A 24,148-nucleotide genomic window follows, 5' to 3' on the forward strand; every position below is an offset into this window, starting at 1 on the left:
GATGTCATCGCGGCTCCTCTTCTGGCTTCCCGGCTCCTCTTCTGGCTTCCCGGCTGATCTTCTTGCTTCAGCGTGCTGCTGACGCGGCGCGTCATACTAGGCGCCGCCCGGTAAAGAACAATGGCGGCGCCCAGCACACTGAAGCTAGAAGAGCAGCCGGGAAGCCAGAAGAGGAGCCGGGAAGCCAGAAGAGGAGCCGCGATGACATCGGGGGAGCAGCGCTGCGCAACGGGGCCACCGGAGGGGGAGTATATAAGTTTATTTTTTATTCTGGGCTGTGCTGTATACTACTGGGGGCACGGCTGTTTACTAATGGGGGCAGGCTGGGGCAGGCTGTAAACTACTGGGGGCAGGCTGTATACTACTGGGGGCAGGCTGTATACTACTGGGGCAGGCTGTATACTACTGGGGGCAGTGCTGTATATTACTGGGGGCAGTGCTGTATACTACTGGGGGCGGTGCTGTATACTTCTGGGGGCAGTGCTTTATACTTCTGGGGGCAGTGCTGTATACTACTGGGGGCAGTGCTGTATACTACTGGGGGCAGTGCTGTATACTTCTGGGGGCAGTACTGTATACTTCTAAAGGGCAGTGCTGTATACTTATGGGGGCAATGCTGTATACTTCTGGGGGCAGTGCTGTATACTTCTGGGGGCAGTGCTGTATACTACTGGGGGCAGTGCTGTATACTTCTGGGGGCAGTGCTGTATACTACTGGGGGCAGTGCTGTATATTATAGGGGGCAGTGCTGGCTATATACTGGGGGGGGGTCTGTGACCAATGCATTTCCCACCCTCGGCTTATACTCGAGTCAATAGGTTTTCCCAGTTTTTGGTGGTAAAATTAATGGTCTTGGCTTGTACTCGGGTCGGCTTATACTCGAGTATATACGGTATTACATCTTTCCTTCTAAAATCAACTTTTAAAATTATGGATAAGTCATGGATAACAAATATAAGAAGATTGCCACAACCAGTTTCTTGTTAAAAATAATCCAATCACAGATTGTCATACTATTTGGACCCCCCCCCCCCTCTGATCTAGTTTTAACTGGGTCCTTTAACCTCTATCCAGATCCACTACAAAAGGGAATAAACATTGTATGGTCCCATTAAAAGCAATGTCCAGTACAATGCATGGCTGAGAAGAGCAGTGTGTGGGGAATTGCTCTGGCAGAGGCTAGGTAGTCGTGCAGGCAGCAGGGACACATGCAGGTTTAAAGTCCTAATCAAGTGTTTTACTAACACTTTAATGACAAGACACAAATCCAGCCTTGGCTTAGGCATGAACTGGCCACGCTGACGTACATTGTAGTTCACTTCTTCTATGATTTCCTGAACCTCAATGGTCCGTGCCATTTGGTGAGAAATTTAATCTCTACGGTGTAGACTAGCACAAGTTCCTGATTACCGGATTTAAAGGTCCTATCTTGCTGACCTATTGTAAACTGGCTTTGAGTTCCTTGTGCCTCCTCCATATGCTCCTTGACTATGGGCATGACGGTGCCACCCTGTGCTGCAAATCTGTGATATGGTCTATTATGCTTCACTATGTCCAGTAGGCTCTTGGGTGTCTGCCATACAGTAACTCGAATGGAAAAAGGTTGTGGTACTTAACGGATGGCAAACATTAAGGGTCCTGTGACCTGCACCTGTGGACTATACAAAACTCAGGACTGGAGTAGGCATAGATGGAGTAGACGTCCCACTACAAGCATACCCCTACTTCATAATAAGCAGGCCAAGTACAGACCTTACAAAGTGTCTATGCTAGCTAGGCCAACATAGACAAAACAGACTACTCCTGCTTACTACATGTCTGCATTAACCCTTAGGTTACTGCAGACAAGTAAAGGGCTTTTTCACAAACACCCTTCATCTGCCTGTACGACAGATACGGGTCCTCCCAAACAACACCTCTCACTTTCTCACAAGTGTATAAAAAATCTTCGGCTTGTACATTGCTTAGAATCGGCTGAATAAAGCAGATCAAAGGCAGAGACACAGCAAGCATTTGTTCCAGTGATCAGTCACACTGATCAAAATGTTTGACTTATTACTTGTAAAACATTTTTGAAAAATGTGGAAAATAACTTCTTAAGTCCAACATTTTTCAAACAAACAATTCATATGGAGCTGAAGTTCAGACTTTCAGCTTTAATTCATAACGACTGCAAAAAAATCTGAGAAACTAAAGCATTTCACAATCTCTTCATTTGAGGGGCTCGAAAGTAATTGGACAAATTAAATAATTGTAAATCAAATATTAATTTCTAATACTTGTCTGAAAACCCTTTATTGGAAATCACTGCCTAAAGTCTTAAATTCATGGATATCACCAGGCGTTGTGTTTCCTCCGTTTTAATGCTCTGGCAGGCCTTAACTGCAGTGCTTTTTAGTTGCTGTTTGTTGGCCTTTCTGTCTGAAGTTTTAACAAGTGAAATGTTGCTCAATTGGGTTGGGACAGGGCTGAATTAAAAGGGGAGGGGGGCACGAGGGGCACGGGGCCCCCACCACTTAGCCTTCAAGGGGGCCCCTACCAAGTGTATGTGAATCGCACACAATCCCTTTATCCGGCTATCTGCCAGTTTTCTTTAGTGTGAGGCAGGGCAGGGAATAGTAGCGGAAGCGCCCAGGACTTTGGTGTCCTGACACATATGGCGCCGCTCGTTGGGAGAACATGGGAGGGTGAGTACAATGGGGGTGTTACAATGGGGGTGTCACAGATGTGTTACTGGGGTTTGGCGGCTGTATGCAGATGTATTACTGGGGGTTTTGGCGGCTGTATGCAGATGTATTACTGGGGGGTTGGCGACTGTATGTAGATGTATTACCGGGGGGTTGTTGGCTATATGTAGATGTATTACTGGGGGGTTGGCATCTGTATGTAGATGTATTACTGGGGGTTGGCGGCTGTATGTAGATGTGTTACTGGGGGGTTTGAGGCAATATGTTGATCTATTACTGGGTGGTTGGCGGCTGTATGTAGATGTATTACTGGGGGGTTGGTGGCTCTATGTAGATGTATTACTGGGGGTTGGTGGTTGTATGTAGATGTATTACTGGGGGGTTTGCAGCTGTATGTAGATGTATTGTTGGGGGGTTGGAGGCTGTATGTAAATGTATTACTGGTGGGATAGTAGATAGTGAGCAGAAAGACATGTATATATGCTACATTCAATGGGGGCCTCCACCAGATTTTGCGCCATGGGGCCCCCACCAACCTTAATCTGTCCTTGAGTTGGGATCAGGTGACTGACTTGGTCATTCATGAATATTCAACTTCTTTGCTTTAATAAAAACTTGGGTTGCTTTGGCTTTATGTTTTGTGCCATTTTCCATCGGTATCATGAAACACTGACCAAACAGTTTGGCTGCATTTGGTTGAAGTTGAACACAAAGTCTATCTCAGGATTCATTCAGCTACTTTCTTTCCCCATCATTCTGGTAGCGATTGAACTTGGTTTTATCTGTCCAGAGCATGTTCTTCCAGGATTATGCTGGTTTTTTAGATTTTTCTTTTAGCAAAGTCTAATCTATCCGTTTTTTTTATGAGTGGTTTGCACCATGCAGTGAACCCTCTGTAGTTACTTTCATGCAGTCTTCTATTTATGGTAGATTTGGATGTTGATAAACCTACATCCTGGAGAGTGTTGTTCACTTGGTTGGCTGTTGTGAAGGGGTTTCTCTTCACCATAGAAACTATTCTGCGATCATCCACCACTCTTGTCTTCCATGGGCGTCCAAGTAATTTTGAATATATCAGTGCTTTTTTCCTCAGGATATCCAATGAAATGTAGAATACAATGAATGGCACTCATTCATAAACATACTCACAGTACATGATAACATAATGGGAGAGAGGACGGACAAGACATCCCGTAACATAGAGCAATGGGCATTTTGTGGCCTGCACTTCTATGTTGTGGGATGTCCTGTCTGTTCTCCCTTCCCACAACATAGAAGTGCAGGCCACAAAATGCCCATTGCTCTATGTTACGGGATGTCTTGTCCGTCCTCTCTCCCATTATGTTACCATGTACTGTGAGTATGTTTATAAATAGAGATTGCTATTGAAGAAACAAGAAAAGGGTGAGTGCCATTCATTTTACTCGACATTCCATTGGACTAGTGGCCACTCACATTTTTTTTTACCGCTATAGCTTTCTCAGGATGTAACATACACATTTAGCAACTCCTAATATTATGGCAATTTCTCAGATGGGTTTTCTCTGTTTTTGCAGCATAAAGATGGCTTGTTTCAACTGAATGGAGAGCCTGTTTCACTGCATGTTTTCTTGACAGCAAAATCTTTCAAATTCAAACACCACACCACAACGACAGGCCTTTTATCTGCTTAAACAAGAATGACATAATAAAGGAATTGCCCAGGCCTCTCCATGAAATAGCCTTTGAGTCAATTGTCCAATTACTTTTGGTCCCTTAAAAACAGGGAGGCACATGTTAAGGAGCTGGAACTCATAAACCAGTGGTGGCGAACTTATGGCATGGGTGCCATAGGTAGAACTCGGAGCACACTGTGTGCGCTCCCAGGCCATCACCCCAGACAGGACTCAAAACCTCCTCCTGCAGTCCCTGGCCACCCAGGACATGCTGTGATCAGGGCAATTTTGAAGCTACACATTCTAAAGGAGCCTGGGACTACAGGAGAAGCAAGGAGGTGCAGAAAAGGCTGCGTTATTATTGTAGCTACTGCTCTGGACTCCGCAATTCATCCTGTTCAGGGGACCCTGGAAGGAAGCTACAATGATAATCTAAATTTCTCCTCTTTCTTGCAACTGCTTTGGTGTCATCAGGACGCTGATACAATTAAAAGCCTTGACAAAACAGGTAACGACATGTTACCACTTAAATTGCTATGTTGCCAGTTGTATTTAAATAAGTAGGTTTTGTTCTAGTTTAGACACTCAGGGGCACATTTACTTACCCGGCCCATTCGCGATCCAGCGGCGCGTTCTCTGCACAGGATTCGGGTCCGGCTGGGATTTAAGATGGTAGTTCCTCCGCCGTCCACCAGGTGGCGCTGCAGCGCCGAAAATAATCTTAACGCCCCGGAATGCACCATCCCATAGAAGGTGAAGGTGAGCGCTCCCCAAGCGACACATTTTCGGTTTTTAAATGCAGCGGTTTTTCCGAATACGTCGGGTTTTCGTTCGGCCACGCCCCCCCGATTTCTGTCGCGCGCATGCCGGCCCCGATGCGCCACAATCCGATCGCGTGCGCCAAAAACCCGGGGCAATTCATGTACAAGCGGCGCAAATCGTAAATATTCGGGTAACACGTCGGGAAAACGCGAATCGGGCCCTTAGTAAATGACCCCCTCAATCTCTAAAAGGTTCGCCATAACTGCCCTAAACCATTCATCCAATTTTAATGTGGATAAAAGCTGAAACTGGGGACTTTATATCCATGTCCATTATATAACTATAACTTCAATATATTTCAATAAACAAAAGGTAAAATATTTTGTGGCTCTTTGCATGCTTCCATAAAAGATACAATTTTAAATTCATTATAAATTATTTCATTCTTGTGCAGTTTAGTGGATTAAAAGGGTCCCACAAAGATGTAAAAAACATCCAGCTGTCGAAATGGTATGATTAAGCAATCTGCAGTGGTTTTCTGTGCAGCAGGGGAAAGAGTAGATTTTTTTGTTTTCTCTGGAGATACCTTGTAGATACCTATATTTTGGTGCAAACTACAAAACAAATGAAAAAGTTTTGTGAAGGCCTAAACCTATGTTTCATAGACAAAGCAAACATTAATTATGAGAAAATAGGTATATGTGTATGCTTTATGTATATACTGTATGTATAGGTTCTGGTTGAAGGAAATTTGAGTTTCGTACCATTAGCCTACAATAAAAACTAATTTTATAAAATAAAGTAGTTAGTATATAGAAAGTTATGCTTTGTGAAAAAAACCTCCTTTCAATGGAGTTTATGGTGATCTAATTTTAATTTTCCTACAAGGAAAATGTAAATATATTTACACAAATCAATTACTTGACCCAATGCCGAACACATTTCTGTTTTATTAGCTGGTTACCAAACGGCAGCCTCAGAGCCCTCACATTTTGATGGGACAGAGCCCTGTGCATGAGACCATTTGTAGGAAAACTACTAACCAAAGTTTATTTCTCTACTTTTTATAGTTATGAATTCCAAGTGATACCAAAGAATCCTCTTGGAGAAGGACCAAGTAGTTCAACGGTGGAATTCAATACAGAATCAGGTATGGCTATGTTTTTCTTGCTATTGGCCGGTGAAGATGGTCGATGGCAATATATATTTTCAAGTCAACTGTTTTGGATCCTGGAATACATTTTTCTGTTTCATAATTTTTTCAAAGTAGAAAAACTTTCTCATTGACATCAATAATAAAGTTCTATAAATGGAAGAGATGAGTGGATAGTTCACAAAATCAAAATCATCTGTTTCAATAGGGTTTATTAGTTCTTGTCCTTTTAACTCCTTTACATCAGGTTTGGACAGAATAGTATATTTTTATATTCTACCCAGTCGGAGAAAATGAAAAACAAATTAATTCTAGGCTTTGCTTTTGAACAACTGTAATAGAGTTCTACATAGTTTTTCATTGAAATGCCTTGTTTTTACCAATAGTCCTGCTTTCCACAACACCTGTCCTTAAAACTGCTGTGTTTGAGACCTAACCAGTCAGAAAGGGGACAGGGTTCATTCTTCCCAACTAACATGATGGAAAAGCAGCTGTAACCTTCCTCCAAAAACAAATGTAACCTTTGACAACAATGTAAAGATTTATGTACTGCTTAATGTAAGAAAACCTAAGACTTGTGATAATTCTGCAAAGTTTACTGACAGTGTGAACAAACATAAGGCAGGGATAAATAAACAGCTGAGTATATTTCATGCTGGAAGGTAAAGTGACGTAAAACACGTTCATTTAAAAGATTCTCGATTTTAGGATATCATGTTTCCAAAGACAGCTGAAAATCCAAAGTTCTAATTTAGAAATATTAGGCACCATGGGAATCCTGGGGAGATTTGTGTTTCACAGCAACATCTCCAGCTGACTACACATCTGGTCAAAATCATTCTGCGCTGAGAAATGTACTAGAATTATATCCATGTGTGGGTAGTTTTTCCCTTGTTTCATACGTTTTTAAAGCTCAATGTAATGTGCAAGGTCTATTGCTTCTTCATTTATCCCAAGACATAGTAATGATGAAATGGAAAATCCTGTGTAAATATACAGCACCTAATAGAGTATTTCCTCCTTTTTGCAGCTGACCCAAGAGTAAGCGAACCAGTTTCAGGTAAGAAAGAGCATAAGCCTGACCATTATCATGGTGCCTAAATGCTGTATATAGCATCACACCCTGTAATGCGATAATATCACTCTCAACAATCTTGTTATAGTGATGGCGAACCTTTTGGAGACAGAGTGCCCAAGCTACAACCAAAACCCACATATATGTTGCAAAGTGCCAACATGACAATATAAGCAGTATCTTATTGATCCCTGTTGTAAAAAACGGTTTTAATCATATTGGCATCCTGAGGACACCAATACAATAGAAAGATGGAGAACATTGGATTGTAGCTTTTCTCCAGGGTCCCCTGAAGAGGAAGAATCAGGGGACCAAGAGCAGGAGCTCCATTGACAATCCATCTCTATCCACACTTTCTCGTTCCTCCTGTAGTACTGGCAACCAAGGAAGTTGCTTTAAAATAGCTCTGAGCATGGCATGTCCTGGGCTGTATTGGACCACAGGAGAAAGCCTTGAGTCCTATCTAGCAAACTCTGTGTTGGGGTGAAGGCCTGCGTGCCCACAGAAAGGGCTCTGAGTGCCACCTCTGGCACCCGTGCCATAGGTTCGCCACCACTGTTATAGGGTATAAATGAAATTGTATCTGTATTAATAGACTCTACTAGGTACAAGTATATAGATATCTGAGACAAGAAAACTAGATTGTGTGTCCCATCTGAGATATGGACAGATGTGGGAATTAACAATCTCTGCACAGCCCCATGGAATAGTTTACGAAAGGTTCTATCGAAATGGCTGATCTGTGAGATATCATACTCATAAACAATTGGATTATCTGTTACCTTCTTTCAAAGAATAGCACACACGAGTTGGTCTACTTTTCCTGTCATATATTAAGTGGCTTTCTAAATAAAGCCTACAGGGGTTGAGCTTTCATAGTGCGCATGGAAAGTTTCAGTATGTTTAAATTGTTGAATTTTACCAAGAGTTAAGCCCCATAAAATCTGTGTCAAATTCCACATCATAATCAGTATGTTATATTCTCCAAAGCATTACAGGAGTTTTCATGCTGAACCATGTTGCCGTTTACAGGCGAATTGAAATGAATGAAAGCCTTGTGAGGTGGCCCTAAGGTTATGTATCATCAGAAATGTGATTATTTTCACATATTGGGGGTTACTTATCATACGGTGGCATAGAAATATTCCACAGCAAGCTTCAGCTTGTGTGCAGGTTTTGGGCAGGAGCGCCTTGCGCCTGTACACTCCGCCCCTTGCCTCACGGCCACCTCCTCTTCACGCCCTCCACAACCCCTTTGCGGTGAGCTGGCGTAAAGGAGGAAATAATCGCAAGTCCTGGTGGATCGACAACATTTATTTCAGGGCTTCTACTCCAGTGTTCTGGCATGGAAGTCCTGAAAAATAACTCCCATCATGTTTATGTAAGAAACTAATAAAGGTTTTGAGGTTTCCCAGCCCCCTCAGATACAGCAAGGTGTACTAAGTTGCCAGCTACTACCACTGAGAGGGCTTCAGTACAGGAGCATGAATCCAACCCCCCTTGGGGAGGAGGAGACCATGTGATCCTGTGTCTGATGTCATTGGTCCCACAGATCAGATGAATTATTTTAACCCCTGAGCTACCAGGAAGGAAGAGACAAGGGGTCGCTATACCCCTTTAACATTCCACTTCTTATTTTTAATCTCCAAACAAAAAGCAATTACCTGACTAGGAAATTAACGGCTTTTTAGAATCAAAATCTGTTAACTTACAAATCCTAAGATTTCTAAAACACCTATATGCAAGAATCAAGGATGACACACATAGGGGCACATGTATCATAGTTTTTCGGCTGCCACTTTTTCAAGTTTCCTGAAATTTGCCTACTTAATGCAATGTATCTTCAGTTTTTCCCCTTTGTGATACATGTGATGAGTTGCCTGTTTAGTCTCACTTTTGCGACTTTTTATGGTGAGCGAATTTTAGGCCCAAATAGTAATTTCCCAAAACTAAGTCTGGGTCTTGCATGCTTTGTTTTTGGACTTATTAGGTGCAAGAATGGGACAATTTCAGAGCCCAAAAGTCTCACTATTTGAACAAATATCTGGGTTACAAAGATAAATACGACACTGCATTAAATCCTTGAGGTAGATAACTTTGGTACGCTGCTGGATTCTGCACCTAAAAAGTCTAAAACTGCAAAAAGTCTTACAGAAAGTTGCACAAAAAAAAGAAAAAAGAAAGCAATAGGAGTGATACATGGCCCCCATAATGTAGAAACTGATTTTGTGGTCTATCACTTCATTCATGAGAGTATTATGTCAGCTATTCATTTTCTACCTTAGATGTATACATACATCCTACATTAACACTGACTTCTACAAATGTATGACGGAATTACATAAATTCATACACATTAAAATGTCAAAGTCGTGACTACATATGCTGCAGTATTATTTCTATACAGTTATCATATATCTAAATGTTCCCATGATATTTCAAAGGGAAGCCGTGAAGCGTAGAGAGAATAAATAAGATTTAAGGACATGACAGAACAAAGGAGGTACATTCCAGTATGACATCAGTTTTGTTAGGGAGATGTTCTGTGAGATGAACTCTGTAGTGCATATGTGTGGAAAAGAGTAAAGATTTTATTAGTCTGTGCCTGAACATTATATTGAATACACATTCCAGGCTTGGCCTCCTATAGACTTTGATTCATGCCAAGTGTATATGAAACATGTAGCCCATTATTATGTGGGTAAAATACTAAAATACTAAAATTCCCTCTCATTTGAGGGAACCAGACAACCCTCTAATGAGTATAAATTCAGAAAGGTACAGACAGTTGGATTTCGATTTCTCAATCCTTTTTTCGGGTATATAAGCTGCTGTAGAAAAGGTTTGGCAGCTGTTTTCTCCCCTCTCTGTCTAGAGCTGTATTATTCTAGGGCTGACAGTACAGTGTATGAGGGAGTCTGGCAGGTTAGCTGTCAGACTAAAAGCATACAGCCAAGTGCCACCTCATGTGTAGGAAAGGTTTTTTGAGTTTTATTTCAGTCAAACATTGATGTGTATAGGTGTGTGTAAGTGTTGGGGGCAGGATATTAATTGATGTCTGGCTGATGAGGTAAACGACAGGAGGCTTCACTTTAGAAATCAGAAAGTGGAGTGTCTCTTTTAAAAGAAACCTACCACTGCTCGCATGATGAAATCATGTGAGCAGACCACCCTGTAGGCTACTCAATGCTGATGCCGGCACATAGTTTATTTAGGCTCGGCGAACTTTAGTTTAGCTAAAAAAAGGGTTATCTTACATATGTAAATGAGCCCTCCGGTGCTACCCTACGTCATCTTCGGGCTGGCGATGGCTTCCGATGTTTAATTATTCCTGCCTCATATTACCCGTCCTCCTTCAGGTGCCGAGAGCCGTGACGTCACCAAGCTCTCGGCACCTATCGCTGGCCGGCTGTGCAAGACTTAATGTTTGCGCATGCGCGATAAGTGCCGAGAGCTTGGTGATGTCACGGCTCTCGGCACCAGAAGGAGGGCAGGTAATATGAAGGAGGAGGGAATAATTAAACATCGGAAGCCATCGCCTGCCCAAAGTTCGCCGAGCCTAACTAAACTATGTGCCGGCATCAGCATTAAGTAGCCTACAGGGTGGTCTGCTCGCATGATTTCATCATGCAAGCAGTGGTAGGTTTCCTTTAATATAGAATCCTGTGTTGTGTTGTTACTAACACTCCTTTCTTTTCATAAAGGAGGAAAGGATGCAATATGGACAGAAATTAAATTTAAAGCAGATTCCTACTCAGAATGCAAAGGAAAACAATATGTCAAGAGAACCTGGTATAAGAAGTTTGTCGGCATTCAGCTCTGTAACTCTCTGAGATATAAGATCTACCTCAGCGATAAACTCTTAGGTAATCTTGTGTGTATATACTGTTCTTTACCTTACTTCTTATCTTCTGCTCTGATTTAATATAATTTAACTATATAAGCTTTTGTAAATTCATAGACTATAAATATCATTGTAGCTTCTATATACTGTGTCATTATCATTGAATAATCAGATTATGGGATAAAATTAATTGTTTTATGGACATCTGTCATGCACAATTATTACGCAGTTGATATCTAACAACATACAACTTTAGAGAAACACAAAAACAGCAGTTTGGTTTTTAGCTATTTATTGTCAAAGTTTAATACTTGTTTCATGATGCTGTTAAAAATGTAAAAAAAAGCAAATCATGTAACAGCTGATATAAATGTTTTTTCCAGGCACATTTTATAACATAGGTGATCAGTCAGGATTTGGGGAAGATCACTGCCAGTTTGTGGATTCGTTCCTTGAAGGCAGGACAGGAGAGCAGATACAGCCCAATGCACTAGAATCCAAAGAAGGTAATATTCTGTAATCTCTCACCAACTATTTCCTACATTTATCAGAATATCTCACGTTGCGCCTCTTCAACATCACTTTTCGGAATACCCTTCTGTACATCTTTTTGTTAATCAGATGAGAGTCCATATATGATAGGAACTATTTTATTTCACTTGCAGACACATAAAGACTAAGCACTATATTTTTCTGTAAAGAAATATAAACAATACCAAAATCTAAATTATTTACATGATCTAATATACAGTGCCTTGCGAAACTATTTGACCCCCTTGAACTTTTCTACCTTTTGCCACATTTCAGGCTTCAAACATAAAGATATAAAATTTAATTTTTTTGGTGAAGAATCAACAACACGTGGGACACAATTGTGAAGTGGAACTGAACCTAATTTTAAACTTTGTAAAAAATAATAAACTGAAAAGTGGTGCGTGCAATATTATTCGGCCTCTTTACTTTCAGTGCAGTAAACTCACTCCAGAAGTTCAGTGAAGATCTGATAATGATCCAATGTTGTCCTAAATGACCGATGATGATAAATATAATCCACCTGTGTGTAATCAAGTCTCTGTATAAATACACCTGCTCTGTGATCGTCTCAGGGAGCATCATGAAGAGCAAGGAACACACCAGGCAGTTCTGTGATACTATTGTGGAGATGTTTAAAGCTGGATTTGCATACAAAAGAAAGTTTCACAAACTTTAAACATCCCAAGGAGCACTGAGCAAGTGATCATATTGAAATGGAAGGAATATCTGACCAATGCAAATCTACCAAGACCCGGCCATCCCTCTAAACTTTAATCTCAAACAAGGAAAAGACTGATCAGAGATGTAGCCAAGAGGCCCATGATCACTCTGGATGAACTGCAGAGATCTACAGCTGAGATGGGAGAGTCTGTCTATAGGACAACAATCAGTGATAGGCTGCACAAATCTGGGCTTTATGGAAGAGTTGCAAGAAGAAAGTCATTTCTCAAAGAAATCAATAAAAAGTCTTGTTTGGTGCTACCTGGCAGACACCAAACATGTGGAAGAAGGTGCTCTGGTCGGATAAAACCAAAATCAAACATTTTGTCCACAAAGTCAAACAACATGTTTGGTTTGAAAGCAATACTGCTCGTCCCCCTGAACACACCATCCCCACGGTCAAACAGGGTGGTGGCAGCATCATGATTTGGGCTTTTATTCAGCAGAGACAGGAAATATGGTTAAAATTGAAAACCTGTTTGAGTCTGCATAAGACCTAAGACTGGGACAAAGATTTATCTTCCAACAAGACAATGAGGCAGATTTACTTACCCAGGCCAGTCGCGATCCCATGGCGCTGATTCGGGGTCTGCTGGGATTCACTAAGGTTGTGTGCCCAATGTCCACTAGGTGTCGCTGCTGCGCTGAAATCCACCGGAGTTCACCTTCTTCGTCTAGGTGTATGTGTGCACTATTCTTGCGACACAAATGTTTTTTAAAATTCTGTGGTTTTACGACAGCCACGCCCCCCCATTTCTGTCGCGTGAAAGCCGGCGCCGAAGCGCCACAATCCGATTGCGTGCGCCAAAATCCCCACGTGTTGTTGATTCTAAAAAATTACAATTTTCTATCTCTATGTTTGAAGTTTGAAATGTGACAAAAGGTAGAAAAGTTCAAGGGGGACAAATACTTTCGCAAGGTACTGAGGGCAGTAGACCTCACTTTAAAGGACCCCATGCACACTAGATAATTATAGCTCAAACCTGCCAATTTCAGTGAGGCCATCTGACTTCTCACATGTATTTTGGACCTCCTGGGTCTCTTCCAACAGGTAGTATAGAAGGAAAGAAAGATGAGGCACACTGAATATTAACATCATTTATTCTTCCTGGAGAGTAGATGTTGCCACATACATCTAACACCAGATTACCCACATCATTAAAAACATATTCATGCTCTGCAGAACCAAGGATGTATGTGTTTATGGGAGTCAAAAGGAATAGCTATTAGTCACATAAGCATTGGATTAATAGCTGTTGAAGGTGTATTGGCACCATAAGGCTATTTGCACAAGTAGCAGTTGTGGTAAATTCTACATCCATACTACAGGGATCAGAAACCATCTAAAATTGTCTGTTTTCTGGTGCATATTTCCCTATTACTTTGTTGTGGCAGTAGAAAAGGTTGATTTCTGCACTTTGAACTGGAGCAGTCAGGGCTTAAACTGTGTCATGGACAGACCACATAATCATAACAGTGTTGGCCCTGCTACATATCAGTGGAAGCAGGAGGTCTGTGCATCATATATCAATATTCCTGTCACTTTTCACAATCCTGATCAAGGACTAATCACGGCAAGTATGTTTTAGCCCTTAAAGAGGACCTGTCACCCAATGACTGCCACATGAAGCCTGCCACCTATGCTTGAGGGGCACCCCCTCATGAATACGCCGGACCGCTGTGAGCTTAGTCCGGCATGTAAGGCACTGCAGTGTCTGCTAACTTTATCGGAGGGTTCCAATAAAGCTAGCAGTTTATCACTGCTAAAAATGGTGTAGTGCTAGGAACTGCTTACCTCAGTAAGAACTTCTAGTGCGTTTTTTTGGGCGACAGGTTCTCTTTAAATGACATATTGTGGATCATCCCATACATCCCACTGTGGATTTACTTCACGGAATGTTATGGAGCAAATCCACAGGAAATACGCTATGTGTGGGCAAATTAGGAGTATGTTACTACTACAGTAATCCAATCGTGTTTGGTAGCATTAATATTGCTTTTGAGAAAATGCTTCTCCCTGCATTACCCTGTGTGACTATTTCACATCTATTGGAACTTGAAGGGAATTTGGATTTTAGTAGCTTTAGTTTTACACTTATGTTGTATGTCATTCACACTATTGTATCCCTACACTAACATGTACATAGATACACAGAGACATGTATATATTTATGCATTGTAAGCTGTACTTAATAAAATATATGGTCCCTTTTAATCAGGCAACAATATAAAAGGCAGGAAGCAGAAAGATCCATGTATTAAAATAGTTTAGCTGGGGGGTAGGCTTGCTTTTAGTTCCAAGAAGAAAATAGCATGTAATACGGGGGTTAATTAGAAGCATACCACACATAGCCATAGGAATATCAGATTATTCAGATATGTAAGTTATTGTAGTTGTCAATGCAGTTTAAAAATCATATATTTTCTTGTCATAGCCGATTTGTTATAGTGCTGATCAATGCTTTCACAATCCTATTACACACATGTTCCATGATAGGATTCCTGTACTGAAATATTGTGTTATTTTACAATATAATGCCCCCAAGTTTAAGGTGCTAAGTCAACAAGCCACAGGCTTTTTAACCCCTTATCACCGACACTAGTTTTCAGCTCAATGACCAGACTCGATTTTTCAAATCTGACATGTCTCACGATAATTGGTTATAACTTCGGAATGCTTTAACATATCCTGGTGATTTTGAGAATGTTTTCTCGTGACACATTGTACTTCATGTTAGTTATAAAATTTAAGTGATAAGTTTTGCGTTTCGTTCTGAAAAAAAGTGAAAATTTGGCAAAAGTTTGTAAAAATTCTTCATTTTCCAAGTTTGAAATGTTCTGGTTTCCAGACAGGAAGTAAAACTACCCAAAAAGTTTGATAATTAACATTTACAGAATATCTGCTTTATGTTGGGATGATATTTTATGCTTCCGGTCATTTTTCTAGGATGTTATGAGGTGCAGAACTTTAGGTGCGATTTTTCTTATTTTCATGAAAATTGCCATAACTCACATTTTGAGGGACAACTCAGCTTTCAAGTGACTTTGAGAGGCCTAAATAATAGTAAAACCCCATAAATTACCCCACTATAGAAAGTTCACCCCTCAACATATGTAAAACAACTTCTATTAAGTCCATTAACCCTTTAAGTGTTTCACATGGGTTAAAAAATATGGACCTGCGATTTAGAAACTATGGAATTTTTTTGGAAATACATTCATTTAGGCCAAAACTGACATTTTCAGAATAAATTAAATGATGAACGCACGGCAACGCTTGATGCCCAATTCCACCCGAGTGTACTGATACCACATATGTGGTGGTAAACTGCTGTACGGGCGCACGGCCGAGCATAGAATGAATGGAGACGCCATCCACAGCAGATTTGCATTGTCACATTGTACGACCTATAAATTTTTATTTTTTTTGGTAATGCGATCATATGAGGGCTTATTTTTTATGGGATGAGATACAATGTATAAATAATTTATTTTGGGAGTCTAAAGCTTATTCATGAGATTTTATTAACTATTTCAAGGGGGACACAAACAAAATCATCAATTTTTATTTTGGATTGTGAGCATTCCCCCCCCCCCCCCCCCGCTCACCGTAACGTAAAAATAATATTTTATCTTTATTCTCTGGTTCACTACGATTGCGGTGATACCTCATTTATATAGTTTTTCTTATTTTGCTCAATTTTCCTGAGCAAAACCAATATTGGAGAAAATCGCATTGTTTTTACTATTGACAACTTTTCAGGGCCATAACTTCTGTATTTTTCTGTTGTCAGATCTGGTTGAGGGCTTATTTTTTGCGAAAACAGTTGTTCTTTTCAGTCGTATCATATTAGGTACCGTAACTTTTTTTGATCACTTTTTAGAACATTTTTTGTGATGGTGTTTGATGAAAAATTGTATATTATGGGAAGTTTTTCGAGTTTTTTTTTTACGTAGTTCACCGAGCGGGTTCAATATTGATTTAGATTTATTGTACAGATTAATACGGACGCGTTGATTCCAAATATGTACGTGTTTTGTGTTTTATATACTTTATTTGCATTTTATGTGTTACTGGGGAGATTATGGGACTTTTATTTTATTTATTTATTTAATTATATTATAAAAAGATTACATTTTTTTTTTTTTTACTTTTTTACATTTTCTACTTCTTGGCTTGGATAAGCGATCATCCGATCGCTTATTCAAGCCTTTACACTGCAATACACTTGTATTGCAGTGTATAGTGAAAGTAACTGAGCATGCTGCGCATGCTCAGTTACTTACAGCCGGGTCCTGCCAGGAAGGCAGGACCCGGTGAGAAGAGGAGCCGACAGCCCCGGGTCACTCGTCGGAACCCGGGGCAGCGGCAGGAGGGATCGGATCCCCCGGTAAGCACACCGGGGGGGTCCGATCCACGGGGGACACACTTGCACGCCGCGGTCATGCTTGACCGCGGCGTGCAAGGGATTAAACACCCGGGATCGGAGTTTTTCCGATCCCGGGTGTTAGTGCCGGGTCTGGGCTGTGATATCACAGCCCGACACCGGCACCAGCGAGACCCGGTGTCCCGAAAACTTCTTCTGATGCGCCGCCGTAGAAAGGCGTCGCATCAGAAGAAGTACCCTTAATGACCGCCGTAAAAACCCGATAGGGCGGTCATTAAGGGGTTAAAGAAGACATTTCAACACTAACTATTTGTATCCTGTAAAGTAAATTTACCACTTCAATTTATCTTCTACAAAGCAACATCAGTGCTTTCACACTTTGTAGTGGTCTAATAATGCAGAAGAGCTCCTGGTGTAGTTACCAGAGCCCCTCCGTGCTACAGCTTCACACTTTGTGCAGAAACTTCCTCTGCTGCCATAAGATTACATGAGACAGAGGGAGGGGGAAGTCCTGAGGGAGCATTGGGAGGGGGAGACACTGTAACAGCCTGTTAACCTACAGCAGAGAATGGTTCTGGTAAAAGCCCAAGAGCCCTTTTGGCTAATTAGCATAATTCTAAAAGGAAAAAGGCAATGGATAAGAAATATGAGACGATTACCATAGTCACAGTTTATAGATCTATAAGTAAGTGTCCCTGGTTTATCAAGCTTGATTTTGATGGTAGATTTTCTGTAAAGTGCTAGATTATTGGACTGTTATGTTAGTTTGAAAGTTTCCCTTCACCCAAAAGGATGTTCCTTTACATTTTGCCTGTGAACGGGGTGGGTCACAAGTACTCACAGCTGTGGTTTCTTCTAAGATGCATGTCACTCTTTTTTTCTATTGCTTTTTTTTACCACCAGTGCTTTGTAGAGGCTAAAAAGTCACCATACCCTTATAAAAGATAACAGTAGGCTGAGTGTGGAAATAAAGACTTTATACCTTTTGTAAATTAGCCTGAAGGGCTCCAGAGGGTGATAGCAGAACCCCTCCGAGCCCCGGCTTCACACACCCTTCAGCGCTTCTAACCCACCCGCTTCCTCCTCATCCCCCACCTACTGCTGCCTGATGTCATCAGGAGGGAAGGTCTGGAGGAAGTAGTGGGAGGGTTAGAAGCAAGGATGAGGGCATGTAGCTGGAGCTCAGAGGGGCTCTGCTAACATTCCCTTAAAGTATAAAGTATTTTTTTTTTTTAATCAATGGTGCTTTGAAGACGATAAATCGATATGGTAGAATTACTTTAAAAGGTACCACTATGATGATTCTGACATCATTTTTAATGATTTTCCACTAATTTAAGCAATGAACCAACCATTTGACTATAGAGCAATAAAGTATTTTGAAACTATGCTAATATTCTCTTTCCTGCAAGATGGGTGACCTGGGGCTAGCACAAGCAGCCTTGCTCCCCCCCGACAGTGCAGACCTGAAAAGAATTACATTGATTATCCAGGAATCTTGGAACATATAAATTACTGTTTGTGTAACTCCCTACACACTGTGGGTTTTCAGGGATTGCCCATGGCTCATATTTTTTATTATTATATGCTAAAGGCAGTATAAAAATATGAAAGAACTAATACCCCTAATATAAATGTATTGCATCCATCATGGCCTCCGCTTAATGTATGCCATGAATGCTTCCCCAGATAAGGGCAGTTACATCCCAAATATCAGCAGCCATATAGATTGTAGTTGGGAGACATGTCCCACTGTATAAGCCTAAAGCAGTCCTCCTGACATGCCTTAGCCGTTTTCACAATAGCATTTTTTTCACATCAGTGATTTTTCACCGAACCCATCATGGCTTATGGACACATACAGATTGGTTTCCTCTTCCGGGCTTCAGTGACTTTTCACTGATGATTTACTGAACCACTCTTTTCACAGTTTTTTTCAGTTTTGGTCATTTTTGAACAAGTTCTTTTTCTGTTCAGTGATCAGTGGAAAAAAACTTTAGTATGAAAAACCCCATTGGTTTAGTAAGGCATCATTAAAAAAATCGCTGAAGCCAGGAAGAAAAAAAACAATCTGTATGTGTCCATAAGCCATAATGGGTTGAGTGAAAAATCACTGATGTGAAAAAACACCCCAATGTGAAACCACCAGTAGTAAATGAAATTTTTAAAAAAACAGATTCCCTAAACCCCAATAAGATTCCAGTGGGTTGAATGATTAATTCATTGTATGTGTATAAATATGTGAATAGTTACCCCACATTGAACTCATGAGAGATTTATGAGTTTTGTAAAAGAAGAAAGTGTGCTTTTTACCCCTAAGCATCCAGATAGCGCTCAGCTTTCATATTCTAAGAAAATTATTAGCTGTACTCTGATAGTTCATTCATTTTACCCCTAGAGGGAAAAATTTGGTTTTTATGTGTGTGTGTGTTCATTGGAGAACTGGTTACAGTATTACATAAAGCAAATCATTTTCATTTATGTAACTGCATGAGTATTTCCTTTTGACACTTACATTGGGTTACAATTTTGTATTTGCACAGGATTTTACAGATCTGTCCGCCAGCAGCCTGTTGAATTTGGAGCAATTGGAGGCCAGACACACATCAGCTATGTCCACTGGTATGAATGTGGAATATCAATACCTGGGAAGTGGTAAGAAGAATAGTGATGACACAACAGATTCATGGACTTACCTGCATCATCAACCACCGTCTGTTCTATAAACAATGTGCTAGCTTCAACCTACTTTACTCTACTAATGTAAGATATGTATTAAATAATTCTACATGTATACATGTAGTTAACAGACTGCTTCCATATTTATCAATCTACAAATAAGGATATTGTCTTCATAGGAGAAAAACTCGGGAAGCTGGCTCCCTGTTTCTGGTATTATAAGAATAGCAGTGTCTATGTTATTTATCACAATGTTGTAAGAAATATTTTGAAGCAGATTTTTATCCAACTACATTCTCTTAAGAGCATATTATAAATGTCTCTCTCCATGATGATCTTCATCTAGTGTCATCTACGCCGACATTTTAATTTATTTCATTTCAGTCTATACAAACTCTTTATCATACAATGGTTCTTAATGGGGCTGCATCCAGCTACAAAGACATTGTAATATGTATCCCCAGTGCCCTTAGTCACCATGTCTTATTGTCCAGTCTGTGAGTTCTCTGCGCAGTCACAGCGTTGTGACATTAGATGGAAAGATGGAAGATACAAACAAGGCAGGTACTTACATATGTTCAGTCTTTGGTGCAAGAATACATTTTACTTTCATGGCTGCAGATATTTTAAGATTAACATTTTAAGCATGTGATTTATAAATAGATTTGTAATTAACTTTTGACAGAATGTACAGTATATCCAATATAGCTTTATTTCCAAATGCAACCTGGTTTTGTATCTAAAGAGAGCGGTATATGAACTCTACAATAAAGATATTGATCTTTTTTAAACATTGCTGTACTGTATTGTGTTACTCCCACGGTGACTAAGACAGTGGTGGTGAACCTATGGGCACGGGTGCCAGAGGTGGCACTCTGAGCCCTTTCTGTGGGCACCCAGGCCTTCATCCCAACATAGAGTTTGCCAGCTAGGACTCAAAGCTTCCTCCTGTGATACAATACATCCCAGGATGTGCCACGCTCAGCGCTATTTTAAAGTCACAGCCTTGGCTGCCAGGACTACAGGAGGAGCCAGAAGGTGTGGATAGAGATGGATTGTCATTGGAGCTCCTGCTCTGGGTCCCCCTATTCTTCTTCTTCAGGGGACCCTGGAGGGAAACTACAATCCAAATTTCTCCATCATCTTTCTATTGTGTTGGTGAACTCAGGACGCCAATACGATTAAAACCTGTGATACAGCAGGGATCAATAAGTTACTACTTAAATTGTCATGTTGGCACTTTGCGACATACAAGTGAGTTTTGGTTGTAACTTGGGCACTCTGTCTCCAAAAGGTTCACCATCACTGGACTAAGAGATTGCAGCACTGAAAGATCCTCTTGTTAGAGAGATAATTTATTACGTATGCAAAAAATACAAGCGTGCTGTCGTTTCTTCTTGACTTTGGGGCCCTTTTGGGACTAGCATCTTGGGAGGTCACATGCACAGGGGAGCTGGACCTCCGTGCTGGCTCTAAAATGGGACATTGCATAATTCTCATTATTAAAATATAGAATTTCAATTATATATAAAGAAAATGAAAAACAAAGAAAAAGAGCAGAAAATGTATGAAATAAATAAAGCATCAGGTTTGGTACCATCCTGGGAGTCCTTTCTGATTTAACTCCCATATAATAAAGTAATGTAGTGCTTCAATTTACAAGGAGTTTCTAGTTACAATATTTTCAGCCTGGGTCATTGTAACTTAAAGGGCACCTACCACCACGAATCTACCTATAAAGGTAGATCGGGTGGTAGGTGGATGTATGGGACGTGAGGATAGCCCTTTTTAGAGCTAATCCTCACGTCCCCGCTAGCGTCACATAAACTTTATTGCCCTAATATGTTAATTTAATTAAGCGGCTACCGGGGCGTGGAGTAGCCGGACACGAGGCTACACGGCGCGGCTACTCCACGCCCCAGTAGCTGCTTTCCCCCGCCTACCCTGTGATCTTCGGCACGCAGCTCCTGGCAGCTGCGCGCCCTCGTCCGAGAAGCCGGAGTTCTGCGCATGCGCAGTAACTCCGGCCTCGTTCCCGAGATCGCGCATCTTGGCCGGAGTTACTGCACATGCGCAGAACACCGGCTTCTCGGACGAGGGCGCGCAGCTGCCAGGAGCTGCGCGCCGAAGATCACAGGGTAGGCGGGGGAAAGCAGCTACTGGGGCGTGGAGCCGTGTAGCCTCGTGTCCGGCTACTCCACGCCCCGGTAGCCGCTTAATTAAATTAACATATTAGGGCAATAAAGTTTATGTGATGCTAGCGGGGACGTGAGGATTAGCTCTAAAAAGGGCTATCCTCACGTCCCATACATCCACCTACCACCCGATCTACCTTTATAGGTAGATTCGTGGTGGTAGGTTCCCTTTAAAAGCTTATGTAATTTTCTGTGGAAATATGCCTCCAGTTGTATTTTCCACCAACAAAGGCATTTAATCAGTAAGTATCCATACTAGTAACGTAATGCTGCCCTGCTAATATGGTATTACATGTAGTATACTGCCATCTATCTGTAAAACATGTCAAAGTAATCCTCTATGTATAGTTTAAGTAATGTTATTCTAAACATGTTTATATGTAGAAGAGGTTGTAAGTCAGTGGCGTAACTACCACCGTAGCAGCCATCAGGCTGAGGCACCCAAGGTTCCACACAAATCAAAAGAGTGAAAGATGTGCTGTGCTGCATTGTATGTGATACCGCACAGCACAACCTCCATTCTATTAATATTATTTAAGAAGTCAGAGCCTGCCCGGGTCCCTTACAAACTTTCTGAGCAGTGGGACTGAGCTCCGCTGAGTGCAGGGATCGAAGGAGGGGGCGGGCCAGAGGACGGCAGCACAGTCTATCCAATATGCAGAGATAGAGATCCGGGTGCTATCCTTGTACTCTTACCAGTCGAGTCCAAATGTAGACAACAGAAAATGGCAGCACTCCAATTGTGTGAAAAAAAGGGTGTTTATTCCATCCTATGCAACGTTTCAGCTGTATCCCAGCCTTTGTCAAGCATCATGTGAGGTGTTACAAACAAGCATATAAAGGCACAGGCCAGTGACATCATCAGTGGGTCATTAACATATTCGTGCAAAAATATCAAGAATCACTTAGAAAAGTATATACATACAGATATCCAAGTACATCAAAGTTACATAATAACAGTTGTATGTACATCAAAAGGCATAAATAGTGAAAAAGTGCAAAGACTTGTCTAGATATTAATTAATGTATGCAATCACCTGTGTGATGAGGGATGTAGGATACCCTCCTGACCAACCAAGAGTCGCAAGAGCGATTAGCGTCAGATGAACGCGACTAGCACATGTCAGTGTTATCGTGAAGAGCCATGTAAACAATAGGATGTAACAGACCAAAGGATGTAACTAGGGGTGTGCCATCTTGTGTCCAAACTGCGACACATATATGGCGCATGCGCATAAGTTAAATTCAGAACAAAGCAGCCATCTCAAATGAGGTCAATAATAGATGAGATCAGACCTAAAGATAACGGACTGAAGTGGGGAGAGAAGATTTGGAAGGCTGATATACCAAACAAAAGTGTAGATATAGGTGTTAACACTGGTGTCTATGGCCTAAGATGGTGTCAAATATGACACCTAAAAAAGAAAACCAGGTAGTCACAAAATATGGGCTGGGTACAGGGGCGGACTGGCCATTGTACCCACCGGGAATTTTCCCGGTGGGCCGGTCGGTCCTGGGCCAGTCTGGGGCCGGTCCGGAGCTGGTGCGGGGCCGGTCCGCACTCGCTAAAACTTTTCACATAATCCATAGTACCTGCATCGTACGATCGTACGATGCAGTTACTATTGATTAGTACACAGACGCAGCGCAGCACCGCTGCTTCTGCGTCTGTGTATAAACCCAGCTACACAGGTTGCGCAATCGACGTCATTGCGCGACCTGTGTAGCGTGGAGGAGGCTGGCACTTACCATGTCAGCTGTCGCCTGCCTCCGTGTAGTTCCGCGGCTTGGTGTGGAGGCGCGGAGCAGTGACGTCACTATCCCGCGCCTCTACACCAAGCCACCGAAGACCGAGGAAGACGGGAAGAAACTGCACCAAAAGGGTGAGTATGATGTTTTTTTTTTTTAATTACAGAACCGGGGGCATTAATTATATGTCTGGGAGGGGGGGCTGCATTATTCTATATTTGGGAATGGCAGTGGGCATAAATTATATGTCGGGGGGGGGGGGGTTATTATATATATGGGGCTGGCAGGGGGCATAAATTATATGTCTGGGGTGGGGGGGATTATAGTATATATGGGGCTGGCAGTGGGCATAAATAATATGTCTGGGGGGGTATTATTGTATATATGGGGCTGGCAGTGGGCATAAATTATATGTCTGGGGGGGTATTATTGTATATATGGGGCTGGCAGTGGGCATAAATTATATGTCTGGGGTGGGGGGTATTATTGTATATATGGGGCTGGCAGTGGGCATAAATTATATGTCTGGGGTGGGGGGTATTATTGTATATATGGGGCTGGCAGTGGGCATAAATTATATGTCTGGGGGGGATTATTGTATATATGGGGCTGGCAGTGGGCATAAATTATATGTCTGGGGGGTTATTATTGTATATATGGGGCTGGCAGTGGGCATAAATTATATGTCTGGGGTGGGGGGTATTATT

The 24,148-nt window shown here is 41.6% G+C and overlaps 1 protein-coding gene across 50 annotated transcripts in view; it reads left to right on the forward strand.

The window, feature by feature from the left end:
• The window catches only part of ABI3BP (ABI family member 3 binding protein), a 206,967-nt gene extending 186,698 nt beyond the window's left edge, over window positions 1–20,269 (forward strand). For all 50 annotated transcript variants that reach the window (XM_072135990.1, XM_072136015.1, XM_072136010.1 and 47 more), the window contains 5 exons: window positions 6,175–6,254; window positions 7,288–7,317; window positions 11,037–11,198; window positions 11,560–11,682; window positions 19,362–20,269. In XM_072135990.1, the coding sequence (XP_071992091.1) occupies window positions 6,175–6,254; window positions 7,288–7,317; window positions 11,037–11,198; window positions 11,560–11,682; window positions 19,362–19,477 (511 nt within the window). In that variant the 3' untranslated portion in view covers window positions 19,478–20,269. The remainder of the gene's footprint in view (window positions 1–6,174; window positions 6,255–7,287; window positions 7,318–11,036; window positions 11,199–11,559; window positions 11,683–19,361) is intronic.
• Window positions 20,270–24,148: the final 3,879 nt, after the last annotated feature.

Source organism: Engystomops pustulosus, chromosome 2 (genome assembly GCF_040894005.1).
Source record: "Engystomops pustulosus chromosome 2, aEngPut4.maternal, whole genome shotgun sequence".
Lineage (NCBI taxonomy): Eukaryota > Metazoa > Chordata > Amphibia > Anura > Leptodactylidae > Engystomops > Engystomops pustulosus.